Consider the following 15172-nt stretch of genomic DNA (forward strand, 5'->3'; position numbering starts at 1 on the left):
GTTACTACCTGGCAATGGAGTGTATACACGATCTTTAATTGCAGTTGCTCATTGTGTTGTCTCCACATGTGCCTGTACAGGTGAAGATGCTGAAAACTGCTGGTGATTCATTCCCATTGGTGGGCATCTCAGGAAAGACCCTTGGCACGGTGAGTGAAATCGAATTTGATTAAGCAGTGAGACACGCGGGGTACCTAGTATACGTATACCTGGACATGCGTGACATGGCTGTGATGTTTGCAAAAGGAAACCTGTTTGATACCAGTTTTAAATACATTTGGTCGTGTTTGTGCATGTTTGGTGAAGGATTTGGAAAGATTTGGTTTGGAATTTTTGGAAAGGAAAGAAAACAATACCTCATATCCACTTAAAATTGTTGTGGAAAAGTTTGAAAATATCCTGTTTTTTAACCGACAAAACCTTTAAAAAAAATTATTTTATTGCATGCATTTTGGAATTTGTGAAGAGACGCAAACAGGGGGAAAATTACAATTCAGCTGTTGATAGTACGAGTGTTTGAAATGTAAGGCCAAAATTTCAGTTATAGAAGCAATTTTAAGTACTGTACGTAAAACCCCGACATTCACAGATTTGCAATTCGCGGAGCCCAGCTATTTGCGGTTCTAAAAATGTGTAGTTTCTACTTTCGCGGCCCCTGTGCTCCAGCTAAACGCGGTTTTTGCGGGCATAAACCTTCCTCCACTAACAATGGACGATCCCCCACAAACAACCGTCACTATCCACCCATCCTCCATCTCCCCACATTCCCCTTAGTGATAATCCCCTACCCACAATCTCCTGCGCGAGTCCATCTGCGCAGCGTGTCCTGGGCCTCAATCTTTCTTCTCGTCCCATGGCCTTGTCCTGCTGTCAATTCTTCGTGCTCATGAACTTTTGTGCTTTAATGTTTCAATTTTGTGCTTGTTGTTTCAATTTAACACTTATTGTTTCAATTCAATCATGGGTTCTAAACATATAAGAATAGTGCAGGAGTTGTGTCTGCTCCCAAGAGACAGAAAAAAGTTATAAGCTTGAAAGTGGAGTTGCTTGACCGACTAGCAAAATCAACAAAATCAAAACTTTTACATTTTAAAACTAGAGTTAAAAAATATAAAACCTAAAAACTTGACAAAGATGAGTTCAGCCATCCACACAAAATGACTTTATAGAATGGGATATTTGCCCATCACAAAATAGGATTTCAATATGTGCTACTTAGGGGTTAAATTCCTACACGAACAAAGAGTTTAATGAGGACTTATTGAGTGCTTCTTTGTATCAATGCATGGATTTATCCTGGACCACAAAATGTGCTTCATTGGGTCCCCCATTTATTATAATGGATATCACCTGCCGAGTGATGTTGTATTTCCCGTCTTTGCTTATTGGCTCATGCAAATTCACCTTGTTGTCACAATTTGTCACAGATTTCCATTCACCAAAGACATATTTGTGTTGAAATCACATCTTGTCCCCACCATGCTGCTTTGTGATTATCAAGTGTTATACATCCATGAGGGACTGCTGGGCTGGCAGGAAGGATTGCCCAGAGGTATGCCCACTCACCCCTGCGCTGTATAGCCTGGGTTTAAATCAAGACCCAGCTATAAACTGTCATCCTGGTGTCTCACAGGCAGGGAGATTCATCAATGCGTGGGCCATCCCTCGGATGGGCATTAAACTGGACGTCCCGTCTGCTGGCATTAGTTGGTAGACGTTGAAGATCGCACGGTGTCCTTCGCGAAGAGTAGGCAGTAGCGGACTGGGTCTTAAAACCGGCCCGGGCATCCTTCACCTAGGTCGGCCCATTATTCATTTATATGTTGCTTATCTGAGAAAATAGACGAAATGCTTGAAAAAAAAAAACCTAAATAAAATCCACTAAAAATTACATTTATTTTCAGAAACACGAGCACATGTCATGTCTGAGAGAGTAGGTGCCTGCGCAGTTCGCTGCTTCTGGCAGCCACACCATCAATGATATCCTTAGTTTCATTTCAAGTTTGGCCAGGATCCCTTTTTCCACAGACATCAACATGAACGCCTCAAGATGTTCTTGTGTCATTGTACTTTGCAGACGGCTTTTGATTCTCTTCAAACAGAGAAAGACCGTTCACATGCCACTTGTGACACAGGCAGCGTTAGCAGCAGCTTGTCGGCAAGCCCAATGCTCTTGTCGGCATCAGTGAAGAGGTTCAACTTGAGGAGCACCTTGTAGCAGCAGAGAGGACAGGCTTTACATGACTTACATGTACTTGACAGAGTCTTCCTGTCCTGTTCAGACTCACTGTCCTCCTGCACTGTATAAGCATCTGCTACTGATTGTTTCAGTGTTGACTATTGTTCTCCAAGGCTTTGCAGTTCTTTTCGTAGTTGTTCCACAGTGACACCATCATCAAATCTCAGCAAATGTTTATGCAGCTCTTCCATAGCTCCCGATGGCACTTGATCAAAGTTCCTTGGGTGAAGAAGTGAGAGATCAGCATGCAATGTTGATGTTGCTGATCTGTCAAACCGCTGCTCAATGCTGCTCACAATAGTGTCCACTATTCAGTTGGACCAATTTACACAATAGTGTCCAATTTAGCATCGTAAGTCAGTTCGCGACATTGTTATCAATACTAGATCAGTAGTCAGTAGACCTATCTAAACTTACTAGGCCTATCGGCTCAAAATCCTTTTAACTGCTGACTTGGTAGTTTTTACAATGAAGGAAACACGTTTCGGGAGTACATACGACATCGCGATTGTGAATGTAACAGCTCTGAGGCGTCTTTCGCTTCGCATCGCAGTGATGACGAGCACCAACATGGAGGCTGTAATATTAAAATCTGGCTTCAAACCCCCTCACAGCCCAAAACCTTCAACCAGACATATTAACACGCTCCTCCCCCTTCATTCCCGTTCTTCAAAGCAAAGCGGTAAAAATTGTTGTATCGCCATTATATATTAAGACTTAAGAGCAATGGTACCCGCCCTAAGGGCGGGGCTTCAATTGGGAGACGCGATTTATTTTAACATCCGTTAAATATCACATGCAAATCATCAAAATCTAAACAGTATTTTTACAATTTCAATTTTAAAAACCACATCACTGTTCATATCGGTAAATATTATTCCATCGTGTTTCAAATCGTGATTAGTCATATCAACTGTACGCTTTTTTTTAGGAAAAAGAATTGAATGATTTTGTACGGTACCTCTTCTTCAGCTTAGAACTTCAGGATAGACGACATTGCTGATAAACGTTCCTTTTCTCTCTTTGAAATTCTTGGCAAACATTTTTATATTGTCACTGCTGCCAACGCGACGCCATGGCATTATTCATAACAATCATTCATTCATTCATTCATTCATTTAATGATCATTAAACATTATTCTTGCGCTCATTAAACATTAAACGTTCATTAAACATTAAAGGTTCATTAAACGATTACGAAAATAAAAACGAAAAACATTACGAAATTACGTTCACACCGTCACATCAAACACTACCGTGAACACAAAAGTCACAAACTTCGTCACAAACGTTACGTTACGTAATTCAAACCGTGAACACATCGAATATCGGAGAGCCCATTGCGCAAACGATTTGTTTTCTCTGGTACGTGTTACTGGGCGGGTACCGTTTCAGATAAACCGGTAAAATGCCTCCCAAACCAAACGGAAAGCTTCATGAACGAAAACGTCCAAGGAAGCTGTTGCAAGAACGAAGGCTCGCCAAGACGAGGACAATCGGAGGCAGGAACAAGGACGTAACACAGCTGCACACCAGTCTCGGAGGCAGTCCGAGGAATACAGATCTGGTGAACAAGATCGTGACACAGCTGCACACCAGTCTCGGAGCACAGTGATGTGGATTTTATTGAAATTCTACAAATACTGTTTAGATTTTGATGATTTGCGTGTGATATGATTTAACGGATGTTTATATAAATCGTGTAAAATAAAAAAGCCTTCAATTTCTGATATTTTGCCTTTTCATTGGGACCTACCGTTGCTAGTAATTATAATGCCCTTTTGACCTTTTGATTTTTAGCGGGGAATCCCCGGAGATGGAGGCAGAAGTTTTCCGTGACAATTTTTTTTTTCCAGCAGTTTTTTTATCCAGCCCAGCGGCCCATTTTTTACGCAGCGGTCGCAGCCCACCGGGCATTGCCCAAATGCCCTATGGCCAGTCCGCCCATGAGAGTAGGCGACCTCTCACGGGCACCATGGACAAATTAGAAATTACTTTCCGAACATTGGTTGAACATCAGGCCGAGCCAGCCATGTGCCCAGAAGAAGATGGTGCCCTAAAATGAACTTTAACAAATTGGTACAAAGTGGATCCATTTTGTTCTCTCCTTTCTATTTTCTGTATTAATTATTGTGATTTTGTGAATAAATTTATAAACGTTGTTCCATATAAAAGTTTTCATTGTAGATTTCTGAATCGTCAATATGTTTCAATATGTTTGCATCATCAATATGTGATTCATCAATATGTTTGCCATTTATTGGTAGGCGTTTAAGATCCCACTGTATTCTTTGCTAAAGTAGGCGAGCTATTGCCTGCACCCAAGTCAACTTTCAAATTCCTGCTCTAACCCACAGGGGGCACTGCATCAGTAGCACAGCTGTGCCTCCAGCAAATGATGCTATGCGCAGCCATATGCTGCACATGAAAGAAGTAGAAGTGGAAGAAGAATTGACAAGTGTGCTCACCTAACTGAGGCTAAGTGTGTCGGATATTAATCTGTCGTATGAGTCCTTGCATTTGGATTGACAGAATCTTTTGAAATTGATGGCAAAGATAAATCGGGAAGGGAACGCGATGACGGAGCGGGAACGGGTTTGGGGATGGGGAGGGGGGGGGGGGGGTGGAGAGAGGGAGAGAAGTGATAAAGTTTTGTGAGGAGTGAGGAAATAGCGGGAGTAGAAGGGAATGCGGGTGGATGATGCCGCTCCCACCTTTTCTGTGTATCTGTGTTGTGCCATCCTCCAAATGGTGGCGAATCAATCTACTTTCTCTCTCTATCTCTCAGACAACATGGACCAACTTTTAACCACTCATCCCGACTCTCTCTTCGTAATATGTGGTGTTTTCAATCGTCACCATGCCAATTGGTTGGGTGTTGGTCCCTCTCTCACCAGCCATGGCACTTCAGCAAAGTACTTCTGTGACTGTGGGACTTACTCAATCTGTAAACTTTCCCACCTGGAATTTTCTCATAGAAAAATCCTCCCTTCTGGACATGATGACAAACTTCCCTGTAAATTTCTCCACCTCTTTCGCTGCTCCAATTGGTTCATCTGATCATATGCTTGTCAGAGTCAACATCTCTAGCTATTCTCAGAGCTGCTTCAGCAGTAGCGAGTCGGGCAGTTTACTCAGCCAGATTGGCAGGGACTGCACCTGCTAACTCTCTTCGAGACTGGTTTCCTATATCTACCACCACTCATATTAATTTAGTCTGGGAATTCTTGCACAAAATCCTACTCTCTTATGCATAGATTCATCCCATCTCGTCTTCAATTATCCTACTCTTCTCTCTCTATCTCTCAGATCCTACTTCCCGCTCCAATTATCCTACTTCCCGCTCATAGTACACTGCATCCTGTGCTGAGGCAGTTGCTCTGAAACAACTTGCCTTCTCTTCCTGGAAAGCAAACTCTACCGAAGACAATCTCAGTGCGTTCTAAAAAGTCCGAAACAAGTATGTGTCCAATCTCAGGAGAGCCAGAATACAACATCTGTCCCCCCTCAAGAATGAACTTTCAAACTTTTCTCCCTCCTCTAAAACCTGGTGGTGCCTTGTGTTACGTGGTCCCCTCGGTGACTACCTGGTCTCGGTGAACCCCGGACCGTGAGAGGACCTTCGCCAGAAAGTAGTATTATCTATATGCGCTTTCGCAACGCAATCCCTAGGAATTCCACCCAAGAGAAACTGATGTGCAATGATATATTTCCAGGGTAAGGATATCGTACAATTTCAAGGATACAATCACGGATATATTCCCCGAGCAATCAACCACAAACAACCATCAACAATTCCCAATCCACAATCAATTCCCTATATGATTAAGATGGCCATCTTATATATGTGTGTCCACTTCTGTACTCACGACCCCCTTTTGGTCTCTGCCCCTCACAATGTCTCTGGGCCCCTCCTGACCAAGATGCTGGTCGGCGTCGCCGCACTCGGGCGGTTGAACGAGCCCCGGGTGGACGTTTTTCCACCGGGCAGGTATCGCACCAGGCACCGCGGCTGCAGCCCCTCGTGGCCACGCGAAGCGGGTACGGTAAAGCAAGCCAAAAGCCCCACGCCGCTTGCAAGGCGTGTTAGGCCCCAACGTGCGACCCGTACGCGTCTGTTTAGACGGTGCCGCGAACGGTGCCAGACGCGGGGTCGATGCACGGCCCCACGTCAACTTGACGTCTCCACCGGGTAGGTACACGTCCCGGTAACTCCTCGCGCCAGACGGGCTTCGGAACGCCGCTTTTCCACGCAGCGCAAGGTCGATCCCACCTTTCGTCGGAGCGGGGCGAGGAAGAAGAATACTCGTCGCTTTTCTTCCTCGTGTCTTTTTTCTTCCGTTTCCGGTCACTTCCGTTTCCGGACACTTCTTCAGAAGGGCTCCTGACCCTCCAACCACAACAACCCTTAATCTACTACACAGGGATAAGCAAAGACCTGAATGGTAACTCACATACATTCACATAAATATGTAACACTCCCCCCCTTCCAGAAAGAAAGTTTGAACCCAGCGAAAACTTTATTTGCCGGCCAATTTGGAGAAACAAACCAGATAACTCAACCCCCCCACATTATCAGTTCCCCCCGGGCACAGTTATCACTTAAAAATAAAGCAACCAAAATTTCACCACCACCCCTCCAGATTACTCACTCTGGACTAAGCACCAGCAACGACATTGTCCCTGCCAAATCAAACTCCATCTCATGACCCTCTGACTTTGACCGTCAGTTTCTTGTGAATGAAGGTTAAGGGGTTGATCAAAGATCCAAAGTTAAGCCACTCGATAGCACTTTTTCCGGGAGGCCAAGCCGAGTATTCACTACATGGATGCCTTTAGGAACGTGGAGTTCACGGTTAGTCCGTGCAGGAAAGTTCTCTACATGGGCGCCTTGAGGAACGTGGAGTTCACGGTTAGTCCGTGCATGAAAGTTCACGACATGGACGCCTTTAGGAACGGCGTTCACGGTTAATCCGTGTAGGAATCTTGGCTCGGCGGCTCCGCCGCATTCAGTGCTTCAACTTCTCAGAACTTCCCTAATAATTATGGTGGGACCACTTGTCCCTGTAGTCCCATGAATAGCGGTCTCCTTCTCGGCCACTACTTTGACAATCCTTCCTTCGGGAGCTGCTGTAACTCAGGGAGCCTCCATAATAATATTGATTGCGGCCACCACCAAAACTACCGCCCAGTTGTCCTCTCCTGTAGACCTCTCGACGCCTACGAAATGCCTTCCCTACGGTTATGGTCCGACCCTCCAAATCCTTGCCATTCCAATTCTTCTCTGCCTCTCTGGCGTCTTTTGTGCTGGCAAACGTGACAAAGCCGAACCCTCTTGACTGTTGCGTTTCCCTGTCTCTTACCAACCGCACTTCCACCAGCGGCCCATATCTGTTGAAGACAGAGGTCAGAACTTCTTCCTCTGTTTTGAAGTTCAGTCCCCCTACAAATAACTTGGCACTTTTGTCGCCATCCCGAGCTGGTGTGGTGTTATTTTCCCTGCTGGGCTCTTTACCAACCCTCAGGTTACCATAAACTTGACCCCCGGCCAAATCATTCCCGATAACCACAGAGACACCCTCTACAGGAAGCGTGGCTTGTAAACCGACGGTGACCGGTCCTGACACCAAATCGGACTCCAAATGGATGACATGAAGTGGAGCACTAACACCGCCCCCGATCCCCTGTAAACGAACACTATTCCCCGTTGCCGTCTCCTCGGACCATGGCAAAATGCCTTCAAGCATTAAAGATTGATGTGCCCCTGTGTCCCTCAATATCCTAACCGGTCTCCGGTTAGTCGAGGCTCCATCCCGTGACACAAACCCCTCTGAAATAAATGGTTGGTAACCCTTTTGATGGCGATTTCTCACAATGGCCATTGCATTTGGAGTCGTAATAGTCGGACTCCGCTCTGGGTCTTCCCTGTTCATGCGGTAACAACTGGACATCAAGTGTCCAGGTTTCTTGCAAAAAGCGCAAGTAGGCCCGGAGGAAAAACTCGTGGTCTGCCTCGGGCCCCCTGAACTATAAGTTTGTCTTGGGCCCGCATCCCTCTGATTTCGAACAGGTGGGGTATCATAGTTGTCCCCATAATCATCTCGAGGCCGCCGCCATGTAAGGTCGTTCTCCGCACCGGGTGTTCCATAACTCCCCTGCTGAAGTCTAGGCGAGGAGTTAGGTTTGTGGACCCCTATTCGGTGGGTTAAGGCATAATCATCTGCCATGGTGGCTGCGTCCCACAACTTTGGTACTTTCTTTTCCTGCAGGTACACTTTGATGTCCTCGTGGACACACTGCTGGAATTCCTCCACCAGGATCAAGTCACGCAATGTTTCGAAGTCTTTCCCGACTCCTTTTGACTCACACCACCGATCAAACATGTTTTCTTTCACTCTGGCAAACTCCACATGGGTCTCACTCTCCCTCTTCCTGGCATTCCTGAATTTTTGCCTGTAAGCTTCCGGAACCAACTCATAGGCTTTGAGGATGTGCTTCTTCAGTACCTCATAATCTGCACATTGGTCCATTGGTAGCGCCGAATAAATCTCTTGAGCTTTTCCCACCAGCACACTTTGCACTAGTATGGTCCAGGCCTCCTCCGGCCAGTTTAATTGTCGAGCCACTTTCTCAAAGTGTGGAAAAAATTTCGCGACTTCCTTTTCACTGAACGGTGGAACCAGCCTCACATGTCTGCCCACATCCCAGGTTTTCTGGTTAGATGTCGACCCCGTCAGCAAGGGTGGTGCCTCTCCCCGTTCTCTCATTAACTCCAGCTCCTTGAATTTGATTTCTTGCTGAAGCTCCATGTCACGTTCCTTTAATTCCCTTTCCGCTTTTCTCTCCTCTGCTTCGAGGTCCCTTGCAGCTCTCCTCTCCTCTGCTTTTCTCCCTTCTAACCTTTCCTGGAGTTCTCGTTCCACTCTCCTTTCCTCTGCTTGCTTCTCTTCTCTCCTCTCTTCTGCTTTCCTTTCCTCTTCTGATCTTTCCTTTTCTGCTTTCCTTTCTTCTTCTGCTAACCTTTCCTGGAGTTCTCGTTCCACTCTCCTTTCCTCTGCTTGTTTCTCTTCTCTCCTCTCTTCTGCTTTCCTTTCTTCTTCTTTTAACCTTTCCTGGAGTTCTCGTTCCACTCTCCTTTCCTCTGCTTGTTTCTCTTCTCTCCTCTCTTCTGCTTTCCTTTCTTCTTCTTTGATCCGTTCCTGGCTCCGTAATTGTAACTCCAGTTTCCGGAGCTCAACGTCTTCTGGTTCTTCGGGTAGCCACTCCCAGGCTAACTCGTCCCATGTTCCTAATCCCACCATAGATTGTATCACCGTGGCCTGCAACTCTGCCTTCCTCAAATTAGTTCGGACCTCCAAGTTAAAATGTTTGGCCAATTTCAAGAGGTCCGACTTTAGTAACGCTCGGAACTGTGCCTCACTCGGTGTTACCGCAAAGTTCTGTGCCACAAACGCCATGGTGACTATCGTTAACACCTGTTAACCTTCACCCAAGACTTTACCCCAATTTCCCCCAAAAATTTACCAATTAATACTTAATTAATAAATTTTAATTAATAAAAATATTATTTTATTATTTTATACAAATACACTTTTAGATCCAGGACGTAGACCCAATTGCGAAGCCGCAAATCGTAATTTGGACGAGCCCCCAATTCTGTTACGTGGTCCCCTCGGTGACTACCTGGTCTCGGTGAACCCCGGACCGTGAGAGGACCTTCGCCAGAAAGTAGTATTATCTATATGCGCTTTCGCAACGCAATCCCTAGGAATTCCACCCAAGAGAAACTGATGTGCAATGATATATTTCCAGGGTAAGGATATCGTACAATTTCAAGGATACAATCACGGATATATTCCCCGAGCAATCAACCACAAACAACCATCAACAATTCCCAATCCACAATCAATTCCCTATATGATTAAGATGGCCATCTTATATATGTGTGTCCACTTCTGTACTCACGACCCCCTTTTGGTCTCTGCCCCTCACAATGTCTCTGGGCCCCTCCTGACCAAGATGCTGGTCGGCGTCGCCGCACTCGGGCGGTTGAACGAGCCCCGGGTGGACGTTTTTCCACCGGGCAGGTATCGCACCAGGCACCGCGGCTGCAGCCCCTCGTGGCCACGCGAAGCGGGTACGGTAAAGCAAGCCAAAAGCCCCACGCCGCTTGCAAGGCGTGTTAGGCCCCAACGTGCGACCCGTACGCGTCTGTTTAGACGGTGCCGCGAACGGTGCCAGACGCGGGGTCGATGCACGGCCCCACGTCAACTTGACGTCTCCACCGGGTAGGTACACGTCCCGGTAACTCCTCGCGCCAGACGGGCTTCGGAACGCCGCTTTTCCACGCAGCGCAAGGTCGATCCCACCTTTCGTCGGAGCGGGGCGAGGAAGAAGAATACTCGTCGCTTTTCTTCCTCGTGTCTTTTTTCTTCCGTTTCCGGTCACTTCCGTTTCCGGACACTTCTTCAGAAGGGCTCCTGACCCTCCAACCACAACAACCCTTAATCTACTACACAGGGATAAGCAAAGACCTGAATGGTAACTCACATACATTCACATAAATATGTAACACTTGTTAAATCTGTTTCTGGTGTATGCTTCCCTTCCAATCCATTCTCTCACTCTAAATGCCACCACAGCCGACTCCGCTCGTGAGAAGGCTGATTGCCTCAAGTGTTTGATTCCAAATATTGTCCCCCCAACCCCTCGCTCTCTGTATCCACCCTACTGAGTCGCACCCAACTGATCCTGGATTTCATGTATTTTACACCTGAGAAGGTGGAGAAGTTTCTGGCAACTCTCCACTCTGATTCTGCAACTGGACTCGACAGCATTGGCTCAGATGTCCTAAAAATTTGCTCTGCTGCTCTTGCACTTCCTTTTTCTGTTCTTTTCACCCTATCATTTGCTCGAGGTCGTATTCCGTCTGCTTGGAAATCAGCCAACATCGCTGCATTACATAAGCAAGGTGCAAGAACCGATCCCCTAAACAACAGATCAATCATCAACAGGGTCATGAAATCCATCCTTTTCTTTGATGGCCTCATCTCAGATCACCAATTCTGATTCAGACCAGGTCACTCTACCTTGGACATGCTGTTTCTACTTCTCAACAGGCTGCTTCCCAACAATGGATGGAGGCCCTCAATGTCAGATATGAGATCAGGAACGTCTCTCTAGACATATATTGAGCTTTCGATACACTCTGTCTGGCATCCCGCCTTGCTCTCCGAACTTTCTGCCTATGGCATCCAAGGCCAACTCCACACATGTCTTACTGACTTAATCTATTCTCATAGCCAACGTGTGGCAGTCATTTCAACTCCTGGGTCTCATTATCAGCCATGATTTTTCTTGGGCGAATCACATTTCAACATTGGCCTCCAAACCAGTCACCAACTGAGCATCTTCTGTAGTACAAAGCCCTTTCTTGGCACACCTGAACTCCTGTCCACCTACGAATGCTTCATCTGCAGCTTGATGGAGTACTGCTCCCTCCACTGTGGTGGCACGCCTGCCTCACAGCATGCTCAGCTTCACGCTGTGGAAACCAAGGCCTTCACGATTATTGGAATTAGCTAGCACGAATCTGTGCGTCTATCACTTTCCCTTTGCTGACTAATCGGTGGTCTCTTTGTCATCTACCACCTCTTTTTTGGTCGTGCACCCTCTGCTCTTTCTTATGCCTTGCCCCCCCCCCCCCCTCCAGTTTTCTACAGGGTGCACATGGTCTACCATCTATCCCCTTCCGGTGAAACTACGAGTACCTAAATCCAGGATCACTGCTCTGCTCCACTCATTCGTTCTTTTTTTCCCCACTTGTGGAACCTGCAACTTCCATCTTCTCTTCAATCTCATTCTTCCTTCTAGATGTTCAAGACAGCTGTTCACCCTCATCATGATCTAGAGCAATCGGGGGCGCAGCAGACGATGGTGGATCTGGTTGAGGAACAAAACCTGAATATCGGCCTTTTTGTTGTTGCAGGCCCTGCTTGGCTGCTCTGGCTGCTCCAACCCGGTGTATATCTCTGTCGGTCACCGCATATCACTGGACACGGCAACCCGACTCGCCCTTGCGTGCTTCCGTTACCGAGTGCCAGAACCAATTCGGCAGGTGAGGATATTTGTTGAGCTGAAAGAAAAGTCAGGGTGGTGGGGGAAGTGGCAACAGTGTAACAAAGGCAAATCAAAATTGAGGTGGATTATGGAAGAGCAAGACAACAGATGGACTAAAATGGTGAGAAAAAAAAAATGCAGGTCGTGTAGTGGGAGCCAAAGGACCGCAGAAACCATGGGCGTACTTTATTAAAAGATGAGAGGTTGAGGGTTCATGATTTGACCTTCCCTCCTGATTTGTTTCAGCAGGGTGGAAAATGCAAGTGTCTTCCCAAAAGTTTGAGCCAATAATGCGATTGAAGATGAACGTTGGCTAAATTACCTTTCGAAAAAAAACAACTTGTGGCAATGTATACCCACAGGCTGGTGGATGTCGTAGACAGAATAGAGGTAATGAGGGTTCTGAAGCAATATGGAGGAAACTAAGGATGAATGCATTGAGAAAACTAGAATGGCACTCCGTGGAGAGCATACCTCCACCAGGTGAACAGTTTCTATTTTGTATCCCACTGATAGGCCGGATCTGGATTCAGACCTAAACCAAAATCTAATCGGCTTTTTCTTGTCACCAAACCAACTCGTCCACCAAGTTTATTCATAACTCGTCCATAACCTTTTTTAAATATCATGTTATATATCGCTTTTCACCCGATCTCTCAATGGTGAAGAATCGCTTAAAAATTAAACAATTATTGTATGCGAATCCACATTCAGATCTTCAGTAAAATCTAAATTCTAAACGATTCTTCCGTTTCACACACAAACCGGTCCACCAAGTTTCCTCCGAATCCGTCCACAACTTTTTGAGATATTTTGTTCACAAACGGACAAACAGACAAACAGACAAACAGACAAACAGACAGACAGACAGACAGACAGGAGTGAAAGCATAACCTCCATCCACCTTTGGTGGCGGAGGTAAAGACATATGTAGAGGAGAAATAGTATTGGAAAAGCGATTTGAGAATGTCAGATAGTTATTTGGGGAAAGCTAGGAGAACTGTAAGGCATTGATGGGTGATGTGCAGTTTGATGCCCACAGGCTGACATTCGTTCACGAGAGTTTCTTCGTCTCCGGAAGCAAGGTGGGGTGAGTGTTGACCAGAGGAGTAAACTCGGTGCCAACAACAGCACAGCTGATCAGCCACATGGGAAGGATTGAAGGATAAAGCAAGCACTTCCGGGTATGGAGTACAGCTACCGAATCGACGAATTGTGACCTGGGTCATTTTAAACCTGTAACTATCTTTCTTGGTTGTAATTCGGTGTTTTTTCTTCTCTTAAACCCAGTCATAAACGTAACATCAATAAATACAAGGTATTTTGAACTACTTTCTACTTTTTTTATTGATCTACTTTTTTGAACTACTTTTGTTCTGATCATCTTTATTACTCCCGCTAGGGAGTAATGCATTCGATCGTGTGTGTGTGTGTGTGTGTGTGTGTGTGTGTGTGTGTGTGTGTGTGTGTGTGTGTGTGTGTGTGTGTGTGTGTGTGTGTGTGTGTGTGTGTGTGTGTGTGTTCGTATGTTCGTGTGTTTGTGACCAAGATATCTGGAAAAGTTCTGAACGGATTTGGATGAAAGTTGGTGGGATGATTGCCCTTGGGATAAGGAAGAATTGATTAGTTTTTGGTGAAGCTCAGGATATTATTCCGGATCCAGGAATTTTTTTGGGAATTTTTTTTTCTGTTTTACTGCATTAAAGCTTTTATTCTTATTCTTAAATGATGTTTTTCTCCTCTAATTCCGAGATATATCAAAATAAATTCTCTGACAGGGCCTACTTTCTTTTTAATTTATTGTTTAGGGGAGAGGGGATGTTAAACAAATCGTATTATTCCAACTTGACCCACGGCGGGAGTATGCGCTCTACTGAGTGGCGTTCTAGTTGGACAATATAATACAGCATACTGTATGTTTCCTTATGAGGAACTTCCACACAGGATGAGAACATGAGGCTCATCAAAGTTTGTGGTGGTATTGCCAAATTGTGGATGTTTGACCATGCAATCTATCCTTTGAAATACTGAGTCTCAAGCAAGCAAAGAAGGACACAAGTATAATTTCTAGCCTTTGGTATCCATTCTGCCGGGGTTCGGACCACGCACCTCTCAGAGAATACTCTGACCAATAAATCTGTGTGTGTGTGTGTGCGTGTGCGTGTGTGTGTGTGTGTGTGTGTGTGTGTGTGTGTGTGTGTGTGTGTGTGTGTGTGTACATACATATATGTCTAAATATCTCCATCTGACTTTGCTTGCTTGCTAGATGCAAGCTCTGCCCTCTCCTCAGCAAGAGGGCACGAAAAGCTCCATCCCTCAGCAAGAAAGTGTGAGGCAGAAGCAAAGTTCAGGCAAACACACATGCATAGTCCAAGCTCCGCCCTCTCCCTAGCAATACCTTAAGTACATAGTAGAACGCAAGTACTTCTATTACGTAAGCAATAAGACATGTTTCATTAAAGTTTTACCTACACGCAATACAATCTTTGCTTTCATGAAAGAAGTTTAACACCACTTTAAAATCACATTCTATAGACCCACCTGTACATTAAGCTGTACATTTTGTCAAAACTGTATTTTTATTTTACGGTGTGTGTACCTACTGTGTGTCTCGAGGAAGATCTCAGTGTAAATCGTGCATACCTGTATCAAATCATCGGCTACTCCCAGATCCACTTTTTTTTAATTACCGACTTCTTTCCCGGAAGTTCTAGCAGAGTCCATGTGTTTTATACCTCTCCCACCCCCCACCCCCCTTCCCATGCCTCCTCCCCCCAAGCCCTCTCCCTCCCACAGATCTCCCGAATTCCTTGT

The 15172-nt window shown here is 45.7% G+C and overlaps 1 protein-coding gene across 4 annotated transcripts in view; it reads left to right on the forward strand.

The window, feature by feature from the left end:
* The window catches only part of ENDOV (endonuclease V), a 164671-nt gene that overhangs the window by 99544 nt on the left and 49955 nt on the right, over positions 1-15172 (forward strand). For all 4 annotated transcript variants that reach the window (XM_078778966.1, XM_078778964.1, XM_078778963.1 and 1 more), the window contains exons 6-8: positions 81-149; positions 12228-12356; positions 13401-13689. In XM_078778966.1, coding sequence (XP_078635092.1) covers positions 81-149; positions 12228-12356; positions 13401-13520 — 318 coding nt within the window. In that variant the 3' untranslated portion in view covers positions 13521-13689. Of the gene's footprint in view, positions 1-80; positions 150-12227; positions 12357-13400 lie in introns of those variants that run through there.

This window comes from Myxine glutinosa, chromosome 5 (assembly GCF_964187855.1).
Source record: "Myxine glutinosa chromosome 5, kmMyxGlut1.1, whole genome shotgun sequence".
Lineage (NCBI taxonomy): Eukaryota > Metazoa > Chordata > Myxini > Myxiniformes > Myxinidae > Myxine > Myxine glutinosa.